The sequence below is a fragment of the Manacus candei genome, unplaced genomic scaffold, assembly GCF_025592945.1.
Source record: "Manacus candei isolate 608988 ecotype Guabito, Panama unplaced genomic scaffold, ASM2559294v1 h1tg000084l, whole genome shotgun sequence".
Taxonomy (NCBI): Eukaryota; Metazoa; Chordata; class Aves; order Passeriformes; family Pipridae; genus Manacus; species Manacus candei.
Window position 1 is genome coordinate 4114202 of NW_026138132.1, and position 17966 is coordinate 4132167.

Sequence of the window (17966 nt, forward strand, 5' to 3'; positions counted from 1 at the left end):
GCTTCACAAGGAATCCTACTTTCAGGCTGCAAAAGCTGGAGCTGAAGGTGAAGGAGGTCCCAACCCACCCCTCCCCAGTGCCATCCCACTCCAACCCCCTCACCCACCTCTTTGGGATTGTCTCCCACCAGCCTGAACTTGCGGGGGGTTTTGCTCCGGGCGTATTTGCAGCCGTTGAAGTACATGCTCCAGGAGCAGCCGAAGGAGAAGGAAGCACCACAGGTGTTGGGGTCCTTGCCTTGGCAGGCACAGGTCCGGCTGGGAGGGAGGGACACCATGAGGAACATCAGCCACCAGCTTGGTGACAGCAGCTCTGGGAAGAGCAGGGACCCCACATCCCATTGCCACCCCATCCTATCCTGTCCTGTCCCATTTAATTAATCATAATCCACATACATTAATTATAAATAGCGTGTTATTCTTAAATCGCTCTTAGCATTTAGCAAAGTTGTTGTGAGTTACTTTTGTGGGAACACAGCTTAGGAAAATCAGTGAAACTTGAAGTTTTGATAAACTAACCCTGATGTGTTTCAATGAACTAAAGCCCGGGACACAAACATGGATTGTTGAAGTTGGACATCTGGAATGCAGAATTTAAGGACCACAAGGACATTTTGCAGAGAGCAGAAAATAAAGAAGAGACTAACAAAGGCTCAGTACGTGTGTTGATAAGTCCCTGCCAGAGGAAAAAAGATACCTAAGATACTAAAAGGAGTAAAAATATGGACTAATTAGCATAAAAAGAAATCAATAACCAACAGAGAATACTAATTAATGAAAGAGAATTATGTAATTTAGAACCAATGAACATTAATTTCATTGTTTGCTAAAAATGTATAAACAGGTGAAAAAGTTTTGAATCGGTGTCGGTGTGTAGGCCAGGATTTTGTTGGTCACACACAAAGGGAACAAGAGACAGGACAAGAGGAAATGGTCTCAAGTTGTGCCAGGGGAAGTTTAGATTGAATCCCTTCACTGAGGGGGTGGTCATGTATTGGAATGGGCTGCCCAGGCAGGTGGTGGAGTCACCACCCCTGGAAGTGTTCAGAGAATGTGTGGATGTGGCACTCAGAGACACCTGGTTAGTACTGAACACGGTGGTGGTGCTGGTTGATGGTTGGACTTGATGACCTTGATGATCTTTTCCAACCTTAATGATTCCGAGATTCTGAAACCTCCTGGCCAAGAAGAAAGCACTGCCTTGCTCCCTAACACTGAAATCCCAGTGGTTCCAGGGGATTTGGCAGCAGTGGCACTTACTCGTCGTTGAGGCCGCAGCGGCGGCTCGTGGGGTTGCCGTACTTGGTGAGGGTGTCGGTGAGCTCCTGGTACAGGGTGTCCCCCAGGGTCCTGGGGATGCCCTCCCAGGCCAGGATGAGGATGATGATCACGGCGTTCTGGCAGTGGTGCCCGGCCCGGTGCCGCACCAGGCACAGCAGCTTCTCCTCCTGGTTGTGTCTGCGAATCACCTGGGAAACACAGGGGCCAGTTCAACAAACACCACTCCAAAAACACCTCCTGGGATGAGGGAACCCAAAAGTAGGTCCTGGATTCTTTCTGTGGGGATGTGGGGGGACCAAGTCAATAAATACCACTCCATCAACCACCTCCTGGGATGGGGAGGACTCCAAAAGTGGGTCCTGGCTGCTTTCTGTGGGGATGTGGGTGTCCCATGGTTGTGTTCACCCCCATGGGCTTTGGAGTGTAGGCAATGGACGTGCTGAGGGTGGGAATCCCCACAAAGCTTCCCTGGGGGTGGGCACAGCTCTTGCCTCCTCCTTGCCAGCCACGAATTGACCATCCCACCCCTGCCCACTGTAACCACCGCTGGTGGAGAACCTCCTTGTGCCCAGGAAGGGGGGTAGGAGCATTGGGGGGCTCCAAGGGGGGACAGAAGCGGGGCACAGGCACTCACCCACTTGGCAATGGGGCAGCCCCGGGAGCTCTTGCCCTCTTTCCCGGTGTAGATGACCTTCTCGATGCGGATGGCCTTGCCCTTCTCTCCGTACCTGCCGGGAACAGCCATCAGCCCCACTCGCCCACCTCCACACTCAGGAGACCCCCAGTCACCCTCATGAGCCCCTCAGAAGCCCCCATTCACAGGACTCCTCTCACCCTTGCAGGACTCTGGTCACCCTCACTTGGCCTCATGGGGTCCCTCACAGACCCTCATTTGCCCTCACAGGACCCCTCAAAAGCCCCAGTTTTCCCTCACGGGTCCCATTCACCCTCATGAGACCCCACTCATCCTCAGGAGCCCCTTCATGGGTCTCCATTCACCCCCACAAGTCCACACTGACCCTCATGGGTCCCCACTCACCCTCCTGGGTCTCCATTCTCCCTCACAGGGCCCCACTCAGGACCTCAGCCCCCTCATGGGTCCTCACTCACACTCATGGGACCCCTCACTCTCTCAAGCCCCCACTCACCCTGACAGGACCCCGTAGGTTCCCACTCGCTCTCACAAGCCCCACTCACCCTCACAAGCCCCCTCACAGGATCCCACTCAGCCTCACAGGACCCTACTCACCCTCAGGAGCCCCCTCATGGGTCCCCATTCCCTCTTCCAATCCCCCACTCATCATCACGGGACTCCACTCACCCTCATGGGACCCCTCATGGCTCCTCACTCACTCTCAGGAGTCCCCACTCCCCCTGACAGGTCCCCACAGACCCCCACTCCCCCTCATGGCCCCCTGCCCTCTCAGCCCCCCAGGGATGGGATGGGAAAAGGTCCTCACCGCTCTTCCATGAGCTCCCTGATGGAGGCCACGGTGGGCCCCGAGCCCAGGTGGGTGTAATACGGCCCCTCGTCCTTCTCCACGATTTGCTCTGAAGACACAGGAGGGGGAGACCGAGATTTTGGGGTTTGCACTTCCATCAGCTGCTCCAAAGGATTCCAAACCCCCAAATTCCCTCAAACCAAACTCAAGGGTTTGGTTTGAGAAGGGAGAAGGGATTCACTAAACAGCCTGGCAGCTCTTCATCATTTTCTGCTCTGGAAGATGCTCCCAGCACTAAAATGCCACTGGAAAACTTGGAAATGGGTGCTCAAACCCACCCCTGTTGGGGACCGAAAAACCTCCCTGAGCAGCCACAGCCCTTCCAAGCATCCCAGAAGAGACCACAGCTCCATCCTGGCTCAGGGGATTCGCTCCAGCCACTCCAGCTCTGGATTTGGATTCCAAATTCCACTGGACTCCAACTCGAGATTCAGATTCCAAACCCCCTCCTCATCCCAGCCCCTGCTCACCACCTGGAGCATCCCTTTGGTCCTGCTCACAGGGCTGGATGCTGCCAAAACCAACAGGGGATAATTTGGGGGCTGAAAACTATTGGTGCTGCTTTAGGTTTTCCTGGAGGATTTGGGGATGTTCATGGGATGATCCAAGTTGACTGTGCAAGGAAGGAGCTGCAATGCCAGGAAGAGGTGGAAGGATGCTGGGGCTATGGGAGAAGGATACAGGCTACCAAAGGATGCTGGGACTGTGGGAGAAGGATGCTGGGACTGTGGGAGAAGGATGCTGAGGCTTCAGGAGGGTGCTGGAGCTAAGGAAGGACACTGGGGCTATGGAAGAAGGACAGTGGGGCTGCAAGAGGATGCTGAGGCTTCAGGAGAAGGACATTGGGGCTAAGGGAGGATGCTGGGGCTGTGAGAGAAAGATGTGGGGTACAGGAAAAGGATATGGGCTATGGGAGAAGCACACTGGGGCTACGAGAGAAGGATGCTGGGACTATGGGAGTAGGATGCTGGGACTATGAGAGAAGGATGCTGGGCTTTGGGACAGGGATACTTGGGTTACACGAGGATTCTGGGGCTACAGGAGGACACTGAGTCTATGGGAGAATCACAGAATCACAGAATCAACCAGGTCAGAAAAGACCTCCGAGATCATCAAGTCCAACCCCTGATCCAACGCTGCCAAGGTTATTAGACCATGGCAAGGATGATAAAACACAGGAGAAGGATGCTGGGGCTATGGGAGGATCCTGGGATGACAGGAGAAGGACACTGGGGCTACAGCCCTGCCACCAACACCTCCATCCCAACAACAGCCCCCTCAGGGTTTCAGGGCATGAAGGTGCCATGTGGGAAGCACTGCATGCTCCAGGCAGGCACAGGGATGGATCCCAGCACACCGGGATGCTCTGACATCGCTGGGTGGGACCCATCCAGCATCACGGTCGGGTCTGATCTGTGTTCTCTGCTCTCATCACTCTGATTTTCATTCCCCTCATGTCCAGCTGGCTGGGAGCCAGGCCGAGGAGAAAGCCGGGCTCAGCTGGGATGCAGATGTCCAGACAGGGATCAATACGGGACGCGCGGAGAAGGCTGATTTCATCCCAGCCTCCAGCAGCACCCAACAAGGCAACAAGCCCCACTCCTGAATTGCTTCTTCCACAGGTTTTCCTTGGGAAAACAGAGAGGTGGCAGCACGGGAATGCCCCCTCTCCCAGCCCCTTAAACCACGCTGGAAAAGAAAAAGCAACTCCAATCTTTTCCTGGTAAACTCCAAGATCAGTTCGAGCGGCTCCAGAAAAGCTTTTCCTTTGCTCCGTGACTTTTGGGCTGATTCCTGCTGCCAGTTACAGGCATATAAATAAATAATCATCAGCCCCACTAATAAAGTGCAGCTTGGTCTTAGCCCAAGGCCACCTCTCCCAGCAGTAGGGGGGTCATTTTTCCAGCTAGATGCTCCAAATCCTCACCCTGCTCCTCCCAGCTCTGGTAGAAACACTGGGGAGGGAAGATCCAGCTCCCTGCACTTGGATGAAGGTGGACTGAAAGGACCAGATGGGAATTTTCTAGGGCTTGCTGCAAAATCTAACAAATGCCAATGCACACCAGAAAAAGACCCCAAAACCCCACAAATCCAAGAGTTTGGTGATTTTTCAATGCATCCTGGTTGGATTGGCCAGTGAACAAGGCAGCATCCCAGCAGCAAGGATTTCTCCAGGGATAAGTGCACATGAAAAGCCAAAGTTTGGGTTACTCTGGGTACCCCAAACCAGCTGATTTGGCTGAAAATATCCTAAAGAACCAGGGGTTTAGGTGGGTTTTGGCACTGGGACCACCATGGGCTCATGGGATTCAGCTGAGTGGCTGAAATAAAACCCAACAGCCCTTTGGTTTTGCTGCTCATCCAACCCCCAGCAGCACAGCCCGTGGTGTCGGTGCCACCCCCGCGGCGACACGGTGGGTGCTCAGCATTGCCAATAAAAATAACAGGTGAGAACAGGAAGCAGAAGCAGCTCCACAGCACCAGCGTTTCACCACGTGAGTGCTGCATCTCGAGTGCTGTGCCCAGCCCTGGGCCCTCAGGTTGGGAAGGATGTTGAGGGGCTGGAGCAGGGGCAGAGAAGGGCAATGAGGCTGGGGAAGGGTGTGGAGCACAAGTGCTGTGAGGAGAGGCTGAGGGAGCTGGGGGGGCTCAGCCTGGACAGGAGGAGGCTCAGGGGAGACCTTCTCACTCTCTGCAACTCCCTGCCAGGAGGGGGGAGCCGGGGGGGGTCGGGCTCTGCTCCCAGGAACCAGCAGTAGGACAAGAGGGCACAGCCTGGAGCTGCCCCAGAGCAGGTTTAGGTTGGCCATGGGGAAGAAGTTCTTCCCAGAGAGAGGGATCAGCCCTTGGAATGGGCTGCCCAGGGAGGGGGGGGAGTCCCCGTCCCTGGAGGGGTTTGAGCAGAGCCTGGATGTGGCATCAGTGCCATGGTGGGGGGGACAAGGTGGGGTTGGGTCACAGGTTGGACTCAATGATCTCAGAGGTCTTTACCAACTGGCTGACTGTGATTCTGTGATCCCCCCAAAAATCAGGTGCTTTACTGGTGCCGTGGCATCATTCTGTTATATACCCAGGGCAATCTTGGAAAAATAAACACCTGGAAATGCCACCCCAGTAACCCCTTGGCACGGCCACTCACTCACCAACGCAGTCGCAGGTGGGGAATTCTGCCTGTGCCCTCTTGGCCGGGGTGTCCAGGAGGCTTTTGGTCGGTGTGTCCAGGTACTTCAGCGGAGACTCCAAAAAGCCGCTCAGAGTCGGCGTCAGTGGCACCTCGTCCTTGGTGGGCGTTCTGTCGGCATCGTCCACATCCGGGTTTTGGCTTTCCTCGGAGTAAAAACACGTGGTGGACACCACGGTGATAGCACCAGAAGATTCAATTTTGATCTGTTTGGGGGAGCGGGCGGTAAAGGGGGGCTCTGACAGCAGAGCCTTCCCCGGAGACAACGCGCAGCTCTTGGGGCTGGGCTGGGGAGCGCTGCTTGGGGCCGAGGCGGTGGCTTGAGGGGACCCCTGCGAGGCTGGTGCTGGTCCCCCTGGCTCCTCGGCAGCCCCAGGGGCGAGCGGGGCGGGCGTCTCAGGGGGCGGCAGGTTGAAGTTCTCCCCGAATTCGGCTTCAAATTGTCGGATAAGCTCTTCCAACTTGTCATCCACCATGATGGGAGCCGAGGTGGCCGGCAGGGGGGCAGCCAGCGCTTCCTCCGAGCCCGCTGGCGCCGAGTGAATTTGGGGGCCCCCCCCGGGGGCACCCCTTTCCTGAGAGTCGGGAGCGGGGGGGATGCCACCGGGGGGGTTGGGTGGCGGGGGGCATGCGGCGGGCTGGGCTAGTGCAAGAGGCTGGTGCGGGAAGGCCGATGGCGGCGGCGGCGGGTCCGTTTGCATCTCCTCGGGGGGGGGTTCGGCGGGGGGTTCGGCGGGCGCCCGAAACCCCTCCAGGCTGATCTGCCAGAGGGGCAGGAAGAGTGGCTGCGAGTCCTTCTGCTTCGCCTTCTTGATCTGCACTTGCTTGCGGAGAGGTTTGGCCGGGGGGGGCTTTTCAGGCGGCATTTTCTTCTTCTTCTCTTTGGGCTGCTTTTCGAAGGGTTTGGGGGGCGCAGCAGGGGTGCCGGGAGCCCACCATCCTCCCGGCCGGTCCGGGGGAGCTGCCGCCGCCAGGCTTTGCTCGAGGAAGAGGCTGCGCTTGTGGTGGAGATGCTGCTGCAGGACCAGCTGTGTCTTCTTGTGCAGGTCGGGCTCTGGTGGCACCGGCGGCAATGGGGGGCCACCCGGTGCCTCCTTGCTGGCTGCTCGCTCAGGGGGTTCTGTTTTGGGGGTTGTCACTTTGCCAGGGGTCGCTTCAGGTCTCTTGAAAGCTGCCTTGATGTAGTCGTCAGCATTCCCCAGCAGCTGCTCCAGCTCTGCCATGGGGTCTCCAGCCCCCGTCGCCCCCTCGGCCTCCAGCCCCCACGCTGCTGAGAAGTTGCCCCGGGGCGGTGCCGCGCCGAAGAATGGCTCAGGTGCTGCCCCCGGCTCGGGCGGGTACTGGGGCTCGTCCCCTCGCTGCCACGTGGCCCCCGGCGGGGCGAGGGGGCCTGGGCCGAAGGGGGCGGCGGGGGGCGGCGGGGGGGGCGGCAGCGGCGGCTGCCCATCGCCCACGGGCTGGGGTAGGGCGGCCGAGAGCTGCGTGAGGGCCTCGATGGCGATGGCGGTCTGCAGGCTGATGTTCTTCTCCTTGGCAATGGTCAGCGCGCTCTGGGAAAAGGGGAGGCCGTCGGGCGGGCACGGCTCGGCAGCCTCAGGCACCGGCTGGGGGTCAATAGCACCTTCCTGGGGGGTGGGAGGGGGGATGGCGGCGGCGCGGGGACGCGGGGACGCCAGTTCTTCGCCCAGAGCCGTCTTGATCTTCTGTTCCAGCCATTCCAGGTAGTCGGGGCACTCGGGGCCGTCGCAGTTGCAGTTGGGGGGCTTCACACCGTGCTTGGCCAGCGCCAGGGCGGCCTTGAGGGCGTGCAGGTCCTCACCCCTGGGCACGCCGTCCGCCGCGCCCAGCCCGCCCCGGCTCATCTCCGAGTCGAACTTCTCGTACAGCAGCGACGGCGAGCCCGGCGGCGGGAGCCGGTAGGAGGAGACGGCTTCGGCCACCGCCGAGAAGGCCACCAGGTTCCGGACGTCTTCCAGGGGGGCTTTGCCGGCGGCGGGCGGCTGGCCTGGCGACCACCCGCTGGACTCCATCAGCGCGGTGCCCCCCGGCTCCAGCCGGCCCCCATTCACCAGGCTGAGTCCGCTGCCCTCGTTCAGCCGCCTTTCTTCCACATAATTAATTGGCCCTTCTTCCATTTGGCTTCTGCTGGGTCCATCAACCGCGTCACCCGCCGAACCTGTCTGTGAGGAGAGACAGAGGAGAGAGGTGAATTCCCCCTCCATGACCCACGTGCCATCACCCCCCAGCCTATTTTCTCCCTCTTTTTCCTTCAGTCCCCTTTTCCCCATCTCTTTTTCGGACCCAGGGGATGAAGATGCAGACAAGCCATGTGAAAAACTGATCACTGGCGGCAAAGCCACACGGGGTTTGCCCGGCTGAGTAAGGACCAGCTCATCTCGGAAGGCACCCGCTTTCCACCCACGTCCCCACCCCGCCACCCACTTTCGAAATTGCTCACGGGGAGGTTTGGGATTTCCATCACCATCCTGGCTCCGGTGACACAGTTTACACGGTGAAGGAAGCAGCACGGGGAAGGAGAGGGGGGTTTTTTTGGCCCTGTGCCCTGTACAAACATCCTGGCCGGGAGCAGCCGGCCTTTGCCGGGGGCCGCGGCACGGCAGGAAGCTGCCAGAGTTGGCTATGCCGGTGCCAGGGGCTGCTTTCACCTCAAATAACCCGGTGTCTGTATCAACGCGGCCGGCCAGGGCTCCCCAGAAGCGCTGGCAGCGCCGGCAGCGCCGGCTGCGTGCCAGGGACGGACCAAACCCAGCCGTCCACATCGGGCACCCAGGGAGCCCGTCTGGGATGCACACCCTGGATAAGACCTTCCCAGGGGTTCTGCCAGGGATGGGGGTGTTTCTGTGCCCTGTGGCTCTGTCCCCCTCGGCAGCGGGGATGTCGGTGCTCCGGCAGCTGGGTGTGCCGGGCACTGGCAGCACATGGAGCCCTTTGCCGATAACCAGGGGGAGCTTCCGGCAGGCTAAAAATACACCCCAGTTCGCTGGAAAAACCATGCCAAAGCAAGCAAGGGCTGTGGGCAGAGCTTCCTGCCGCTGGATGGGGCCGGCACCGGCTTGTGGGAAGGAGCCGAGGCTCAGCTTCAGCGGGGAGACCCCGAGTTACAAGTCACAGCTCCAAGTTACAGCTCCAAGTTAGAGCTCCAAATTACAACTCACAGCTCTGAGTAAGGGCTGCTGTCCAAGCCAGTTGTCCACATGGGGCTGTTGGTGTCGGGCCATGTTTAACCCCTCAACCACTGGCCCCACCGCATCCTTCACCTTCCCCTTCATGGTGGGAATGTGAGTAGAGCCATGAGAACTCTGCTAACTCTGGCAAAACCCCAGTGAAACCTTGGAGGAGCCACTTCCAGCACGACTGAATCCCCAAAAATCCCTCCTCCCTGTGGAGCGGGGTGAAAACCCCCAGGGGGGCACAGCCCAAACCACCGTGGCCCCGCTCTGGCACAGGGCTCACCCTTGGAGGGGCTGCGGTGCCCTCGCAGCATCCCCGGAGCCGCGGGCGATGGGACCGGTCCGGCAGGTCTGGGGAGAAAGTGCCCGGGCAGGGTGGGGACAGCACAAACACGCCTCCGCTCTCCTTTGCAAAGCACGGCAGAAACAACCTCGCCTGTCCTCTCTTCACCGTCATCTTCCTCCTCCTCCTCCCCCCGCCCAGCCAAAGGGGATTTTCCCAAGCCTTGGAGATAAACACCACGAGCCCCCTCCGAGAGTGCGGGGGGGGGGACGTGCCGGGGCCCCCAAGTGTCACAGCGGTGATGCCACCCCGGGGAAATGATGACAAACCTGTTTGGCTCCGGGTGGGAGCGGCTGCCGCCCCCGAGGGTCTTCCCAGGGGGAAGAACCTGCTGGGGAAGGGCGGGGGAAGCCCCAAAAAACAGCCGCGGGGTCAGAGAGGCACCCTGGGCTGCTCCATCCCATAAACCAGGTTATGGATCCGGGCTGGGGACGCATGAAAATAGTTCACCGTGTGAATCCAGCGCAGGACTGAGCATTCCCCGATGCTCCTAAAGGGCTAATACAAAAGCCACAACCTTCTCCAAATCAGCGGAGGAAAAAACGCCATATATATATATATATGTATGAAACATAATTATTTTTTCCTGGTTCTCTCATCCAGCTCCTTTTGTTCCCAGCCCCGTGGGCTGGGAGATGGAAAGACCTCACGGCTTCCCCCGAAAATCGATCCCCCTCTCCATCCCAACACACTCCACAGAAGTCCCCTCCATCACTGCCGTGGGCACCTATTTAGCCCCTTTTCCCTGGAAAAAGTGCTGCCTGCCCAAACCTCCTCCCATTCAGCCCGGGAAAGGATAAAAGCTGGGGAGGGGGCTGGGGCTGAAGGAAGGGGGGGGATAAATTAAAATAAAGATAAAACTAAGCGCTTTGGTTTGGATTAATTCAGCTGGTCCTGCACGGTCCCTTCTATAAAAGGGGGGGAAAATCCCCCTGAGGACAAAAACACTTATTTTTATTTTAATCTATTTTTCCTCTTTTTTTTTTTATTTTTCCCCCGTTTAAATGCCTTGAACAGAGGGAAGGAAGGGAAGAAAAAAAAAAAACAAAAAAGAAAATAACCACACAGGCAGAGCCTGGCTTGGAGGGTTTCCAGCCTGGGCTGCGCTCCCTGGGAATAGTCGGGAGCCGTCTGCAGGGAGGGCAGCGAGCGCCGGGGAGCGCGGCGGGGGCGCGGGGCCGGTGCGGGGCCGGCGCTGCCCGGGCGGCACTTACGTGTGCGGGGCGGGAGGCGAAGGCGAAGGCGGCGCGGGCCCGGCCGGGCAGCAAAGAGGGCCCGCAGCGGCTGTGGGAGCCGCAGCGCCCCGGCCCTCCCCGCCCCCTGCCAAGGCAGCTGGAGGAGCCATTAGTGCCGGCGCGGCGCGCACGTAGGGATGGATGGAGGGATGCGGGATGGAGGGAGCGAGGGACGGACAGACGGACAGACGGACCGACAGTGCAGGGCCCGCCACAGCCCCGCCGCCCCCGCCTGCGCCGGGCCCCGGAACAGCCCCGCGGGGTGCGGGGGGACCCCGACCCCGGAGCCGGCGAGGAGGGACCGATACGGCTCCAGCTGCTGCAGCCGGGAATGGTGGCCCTATAGATCCCGCTGCCCTATAGATCCCGCTGCCCTATAGATCCTGCTGCCCTATGGATCCCGCTGCCCTATAGATCCTGCTATCATATAGATCCCACTGCTCTATAGATCCCGCTCCTCTATAGATCCCGCTGCCCTATAGATCCCGCTGCCCTATAGATCCCACTGCCCTATAGATCCCGCTGCCCTATAGATCCCGCTGCCCTATAGATCCTGCTCCCCTATAGATTCCACTGCCCTACAGAACCCACTGCTCCACTACCCTATAGATCCTGCTCCTCTATAGATCCCACTACCCTATAGATCCTGCTCCCCTATAGATCCCGCTGCCCTATAGATTCCACTGCCCTATAGATCCTGCTCCCCTATAGATTCCACTGCCCTATAGATCCCACTGCCCTACAGAACCCACTGCTCCACTACCCTATAGATCCTGCTCCCCTATAGATCCCACTGTTCTGTGCCCTATAGATTCCACTGCCCTATAGATCCTGCTCCCCTATAGATTCCACTGCCCTACAGAACCCACTGCTCCGCTGCCCTACAGATCCTGCTGCTCTATAGATCCCACTGTTCTGTGCCCTATAGATCCTGCTATCCTATAGATTCCACTACCCTATAGATCCTGCTACCCTATAGATCCTGCTGCCCTATAGATCCCACTGTTCTGTGCCCTATAGATCCTGCTGTCCTATAGATTCCACTGCCCTATAGATCCTGCTCCCTTATAGATCCTGCAACCCCATAGATCCTACTCCTCTATACATCTGTCATATAGATCCCACTGCCTATAGATCCACTGACCCAGATATCCAGCAATCCATGTATTCAGCAATCTTATATATCCAGCAACTATATATATCCAGCAACCCTATACAACCAAAAACTTGTATATCCAACAACCTCATACATCCAGCAGCCCTATATGTCCAGCAGCCCTCTATAATCAGTAATCTTATACATCCAGCAACCTGCATATCCAGTAATCCTATACATCCAGCAACAAATAATATTCAGCAGTTTATATATTCAGCACCTTATATACTCCACAATCCCATATATCCAGCAGACCTATAATCCAGCAACCCTAAACACTCAGCAGCCCTAAATATCCAAGTTCTATATACCAAATCATGGGACCTATACACCCAACAACCCTATATGGCCAACAGTTCATATATCCAGCAACTCTACACATACAGCAATCCCATCTATCCAGCAGCCCTATATATCCAGGATTCCTATATAATCACCAATCTTATACATCCAGCAACCCGCACATCCAGTGACCCGACATATCCAGCAACTCATTTCATCCAGCAACACATATATCCCACAATCCCATATATGCAGCACCCCTAAACATTCAGTAACCCTGAATTCCCGAGTCCTATATATCCAGCAACCTATCCGTGCAACAGCCCTATATGGCCAGGAACCTGAATATCTCCCAGTTCTGTACATCCAAATCTCAAAGCAGCCCCAAACTGACCCAAAAACCAGGGGATGAGCTGAATCCCACAGGGACATCCATCCATCCATCCATCCATCCATCCATCCATCCATCCATCCTTCCAACAGCCCAAGCTGTTCCAAACCCTCTTTCCCCTCCTTATTTTTCCTTTTCCTCCCTCTTTTTCAAATTCTTCCTTTCCACCTCCTTTCTGGGCTGTACGAAACCCAAATCAAACCCATCCAAAACCCACAGGGAAACGGGCTTAAATCCTTCACTCCCCCAAAATACGTATTCCCTCCACCCTTCCCTGAAAATTCCCAAAATTAATACACTGGAGATTTATTAAAGCCCTTGTCCAGAGCTGCAGAGAACGGATGAACTCGGCGCACACAAAGCGGCTCGGAAAACGCCGCTGGAAAAAACGCTTGATTTGATTTAAAGAGCGCAATTTGGGAAGGCTGGTGGGAATGCCAAGGTGTTCCCAGTGGCACTGGGGGGGTCACAGGGCACCGTGTGCCGGGGCTGTGGTGAGGGCACGGTCAGGAGCTCCAGAGGTCAGCGGGAGCCACTGCCAGTGCCGGCACGGGCTGGCCAAGAGCTCCTTTGGCTGCCGGCCCCGCTCCGGTGGAGCCCGGCCAGCCCCGGCATCCCACTGCGGTTTTCCTCCTCTGGCAACAACCCCGGGGGATCCTCCGCCGGGATGGTGGGTTGGGGGGCACCGTGGGGGAAGCCCGGAGAATCCTGGAGAATCCCACAGAATCTCGGAGCGTCCCGAGGCCCTACAATAACAACCCACCCCGGCGGTGCCACCGAAGGGATCTGACGGGAAGGGAACGCTGCTGGAATCACACGCACGCTCCGCGCCGGGATTGACGCTCCTGGGGTCTGCAAATCACCAGACCCCAAGACATGGGAAACCCCTTCCCAACCCCAAACCACTGCCACAGCCTCCCGGTGTCGGTGGGAGGAGACCGGAGAGGAGCTGAATGACCTAAATTCACGCTCAGCGCCCGTGAAAACGGAAACCCAAGGAAATGTGGGAAGGCTGAGCACCCCGTGGGAGCAGCGATGCCCCCGGCTCCCCCCGGCTCCCCCCGGCCGGGTACCCACCCCTGGTCCCGCTGCCTCCCCCCGCCGCAGGCCGCAGGCAGCCACCGCTGCCTCTCCCGCCTTGTTTTCCAAGCTGCTTCCATGGCCCCGGCTGACCCCAGTGCTGGGGCTGAGCCGCTCACTCCTGTCCTCATTTAGCCTGGAGAAAAGCCGGAATCGTGGTGATGCCGAGGGAGCTGAGCTGATTTACGCCGCGGGGAGCCCGGCTCTGCCTTGCTCCAGCCCCGGGAGCACTTTCAGGGACCTCCGTGGCTCTGATCCCTCTCTGGATGGTGCTGGAGCAACCATTCCCACCCCTTTTTCCTTCTCACTGAGCCAGTTGAACACGATACAATCCCACTCCCAGCTCCTGCACGTTCTGAGGGATGTGGGGGATCTTTTTCCAGGTGGAAAAAAATTTATTCCCACCTCCATCTTCCTTGTTCCTCCAGGAAAAGTGTTTTCCCTTTTTGAAGGGATGCTTGGGAGCAGGATGCTTGGGGTTCGAATGTTAATCAGGGTGGGAACACTCAGAGTGGGGATGCTTGGGGTTGGGATGCTTGGAGTGGGGATGCTTGGGGTTGGGATGCTTGGAGTGGAGATGCTTGGGATGAGGAATGCTCAGCAAGGGGAATTTGGGGCGGGAATGCTCAGTAAGGGAACACTTGGGGTTAGAATGTTTGGGGCAGGGATCTTGGGGTTGGGAATGCTCAGCGAGGGGATGTTTGAGGCAGGAATGCTCGGTGAGGAAATGCTTGGTGTTGGAATGTTTGGAGTGGGATGCTCAGAGTGGGCACGTTCAGGTGAGGATGTCTGGGGTCAGGACACTCGGAGCAGGGATGTTTGGAGCAGGGACACTTAGAGCAGGGATGTCTGGAGCAGGGAAGCTCAGCGAGCGCTGCCCCAGTGGATGCTCCCACCAGAGCAGTTTTTGGGAAGCAGGATGCCTCAGCCAAGCCACGGCGTGTGTTCCCACCGCGGCACATTCCCACCGCAGCGCGGAGCCGAGCCGGGAGCCGCCAGTTGGCACGGGCAGGGGGAAAGGCTGGAAAGGCTTGGCACAGCTCGGAGCCGCGTCAGGCTGCTGGCTCCGGGCGGACAGGGAGGGAGCTGAGCTCTTGAAAGGGAAAAGGAGGAGGAAAAAAAAAACCCCACAGCACTATTTTTGTTCCTTGGAGCAGTTCTTTCCTCAAACACAGCTGGAGCCTCTCGTGCCGGCGCTCCCGGATTGGCATAGGGGCCGGCGCAGCACGGCCAGATCGCTGTGCCTGCTCTGTCCGTGGGGAAGGGGAAGGAGGGTGGGAAGAAGGGGAAGAGGAAGGGGAAAGGGAAGAAATGGAAGAGGAACATAGGGAGGAAGGGGAAGAGGAAGAAGAGGAAGGGGAAGAGGAGGAGGAAGAGGAAGGAGCAGTGGAAAGGGAAGGAGATTAGGGTGAAAAGGAAGGAGATGAAGGGGAAGGATAAGAAGGAAAAGGAGAAGCAAAAAGACTAGGTGAAGAAGGGGAAGGCAAAGGGAAGGGGAAGATGGAAATGGGGAAGGAGAAGAAGGGGATGGAAAGAAATGGGGAGAAAAGGGAAGAAGGGGAGAAAGGGGAAGAAGGGGAGAAAGGGGAGAAGGAAGTGGAGAAATGGGATGGGGAAGGAGGAGAAGGGGAAGAAGATGAAGATGGGGATGAGAAGGGAAACAAGGGGAAGAATGGGAAGGGGGTAGGTAGGAAGGGGGCAGGGAGGGGGAGGAAGGAGTCAGGAAGGAAGAGGGGAGGGGAGGGGAAGGAAGGGGCCTCTCCTCGCCTCCCACCCGGCAGCATTTCCCGTCCCACTCCAGTTGCCCCTGCGGGGCTGGGCCTGATTTCCCACCCCCACTGCCAGCACTCCCTGGGGGACCAGGTTCAGTCTGTTCCCAGCACCCCCACAGCCCCCAGTGGGGACATTCCCACCACGCCAACTGCTCTGCATTGCAAACCAGCTGGGAAAAGCCCGATTTTGGAAAGCAGGATGGAAATCTGCCCCACACTCCTGTGCTGACCAAATACACCCCAATTTTCAAGCCTTTGCCCCCCAGGTTGAGCAGGGGAAGGGTCCCTGCACCCTCCCGGTCCTCCACATCAACCATGTGCCACCCAGCACCCAAGGGTGCTCAGCTTCCCTCCAGGTCACCCCTGTCCCATCATACCTGGGGGATGCTGCAGTGCCCCCCCTCCCTGGGACGTGGGGATCCTCACGCCGACACCGCGGTGCCACTCGCCCGACCTTCGGCACAGCAGGAGGAGGAGGAGGAGAACCGCGTGTGCCGCCGCCCTCCCACCTGGCAAGCACGGGCAAGTCGGCGGCAGGAGGGCCGGCGGGCAGCAGCCGGGAGACGAGTGGGAGCCGAGCCCTGCCCCATCTGGGAGCAGGGAAAACGCCGCCTCTGCCAAACCCAGAGCTGGTTTCACCACCGTGACCCGTTCCCCACAGGGAAAAGCACCTTGTGGCAGGTGGGAGACGCGACCCCTCTGCATGAAATCCCTTTTCCCAAGCCAGAGGAAGGAGCGCAGGGTGGAAAACACCAGCTCGGCATCAGCAACTCTGCAGCGCGCCGGATCAAAAATAGCCCTTTTTCTACCCAAAAATTTCAAGCTCTCCCGCTATCCCGCTGCCTCCCTGGGGGCTGGAGCCGCTGAGTCAGCACCGGCACTGCTGAGTCACCGCAGCCACCTCAGCCCCAACGCCAACCGGCTCCACGATGAGCTCAGCGCGGGGGCTTTGGCATCGCCATGCTCACCACCACTGCTGGGAGGCTTTTGCCAGCACCTCTGCCAATGTTTTGGGATCTCACCAGCCTCTCCCTGCTAAAATCTCACCCATCCCCAAAACCACAGCGCTTGGCATCACCTTGAATCCAAGGAAACCCAACCGACAAAGGGTGAGGGAGCCAGGGAAGCCGGGGGCGTTTAAACTCTCCCACCTTCCCACCGGTGCCAGGGTCCTCTCTGAAAACACCTCATTCAGGACCACCCAGCACCCATTTCCTCCCCCGAAGAGGAACAGGAACGATGAAAGAAGAGAAAAACAAAGTGTGATTGTGCCTTTTTTCCCCCTCGCTCGGGTCATCGGCACCGCGGGGAAAGCGCCGCCGCCTCCGGCTTCCCCGGCCCGGTGACGGGGCTGGTGACTCACGGCGAGGAGGGGGGGAAGCGGCGCGTGCACGGGGCCCTTGTGTTTGTAAACCTAAAAAAAGCCATGTGCGGGCAGGCAGCGTGGTCTGGAGGGCAGGGAGCCTGCCTGCAGGGCAGGGAATGTGCTCCGGAGGGCAGGAAGAGTGCTCTGCAGGGCAGGGAACGTGGTCTGAAGGACCAGGAGAGCGCTCTGGAGGGCAGGCAGTGTGCTCCAGAGAGAAGGCAGTGTGCTCCCAGTATGCTCCCAGTGTGCTCCAGAGCGCAGGCAGCATTCTCCAGAGGGCAGGCAGTGTGCTCCCAGTCTGCTCCAGAGGGCAGGCAGTGTGCTCCCAGTCTGCTCCAGAGGGCAGGCAGTGTGATCCCAGTCTGCTCCAGAGGGCAGGCAGTGTGATCCCAGGTGTGCTCCAGAGGGCAGGCAGTGTTTTCCAGAGGGCAGGCAGCGTGCTACCAGTATGCTCCAGAGGACAGGCACTGTTCTCCCAGCCTGGTCCAGAGGGCAGGCAGTGTATTCCCAGTTTGCTTCAGTGTGATCCCAGTGTGCTTCCAGTGCGATCCAGACAAGCAGGCAGTGTGCTCCCAGTGTGCTCCATAGGATAAGCCGTGCGATCCCAGTGTGCTCTGGAGGGCAGGCAGTGTGATGCCAGTGTGATGCCAGTGTGATGCCAGTGTGCTCTGGAGGGCAGGCAGTGTGATGCCAGTGTGATGCCAGTGTGCTCCCAGTGTGATCCCGAGGACAAGCAGCACGATCCCAGCGTGCTCCACACCAACCACCCCAAGGAGGGAGGCTCACGGAGGCACTCGAAGAAGCCGGCACTGCTACGAGAGCCGGGGCTGCGCTGGCGCTAATTAAGTGCCAGGGCTTTAATTGCAGTGGCGTTAACTGGCGCGGATTTAAGCGGGAGGGTTTTAACTGCAGCAGCTCCAGCACAACGGCCTGAAGTGCAGAGGCTTTGACTGCAACACCACCGGGCTCTGAGAGGCTCAGGTTCTTCAGAGCCCCTCACCCTGCCACTCCTTATCCCCGTTCTGCACCCCAGCACCTCCTGCTGCAGCTCCCAGGACGCTGCTTCATCCTTTCCATGTTTTTCCAGGCTGGGAATCGGGGCTGTGATGAGCAGGGCAGTGCCACCAGCCCTGTGGCGACAACCCCTCCATCCATCACAGCCATCACACCCATCCCGGCCCCCGCG

The 17966-nt window shown here is 58.5% G+C and overlaps 2 protein-coding genes across 4 annotated transcripts in view; both read right to left on the reverse strand.

Moving 5' to 3' along the window:
- The window catches only part of TET3 (tet methylcytosine dioxygenase 3), a 32204-nt gene that overhangs the window by 10907 nt on the left and 3331 nt on the right, over positions 1 to 17966 (reverse strand). For 2 of the 3 annotated variants that reach the window (XM_051811795.1, XM_051811793.1), the window contains exons 2-6: positions 5927 to 8144; positions 2742 to 2832; positions 1916 to 2009; positions 1261 to 1469; positions 108 to 258 (exon numbers count right to left, since the gene is read on the reverse strand). In XM_051811795.1, the coding sequence (XP_051667755.1) occupies positions 108 to 258; positions 1261 to 1469; positions 1916 to 2009; positions 2742 to 2832; positions 5927 to 8099 (2718 nt within the window). In that variant the 5' untranslated portion in view covers positions 8100 to 8144. Of the gene's footprint in view, positions 1 to 107; positions 259 to 1260; positions 1470 to 1915; positions 2010 to 2741; positions 2833 to 5926; positions 8342 to 17966 lie in introns of those variants that run through there. The other variant, XM_051811792.1, reaches the window with a different exon arrangement.
- Positions 13574 to 17666, reverse strand: LOC127481995 (uncharacterized). Its single transcript, XM_051811924.1, has 2 exons — positions 16566 to 17666; positions 13574 to 16085 (listed from the first exon to the last, which is right to left on the reverse strand). Exon 2 carries the CDS (start codon positions 15729 to 15731, stop codon positions 14808 to 14810), a length of 924 nt encoding a protein of 307 aa, XP_051667884.1. The 5' UTR covers positions 15732 to 16085; positions 16566 to 17666; the 3' UTR covers positions 13574 to 14807.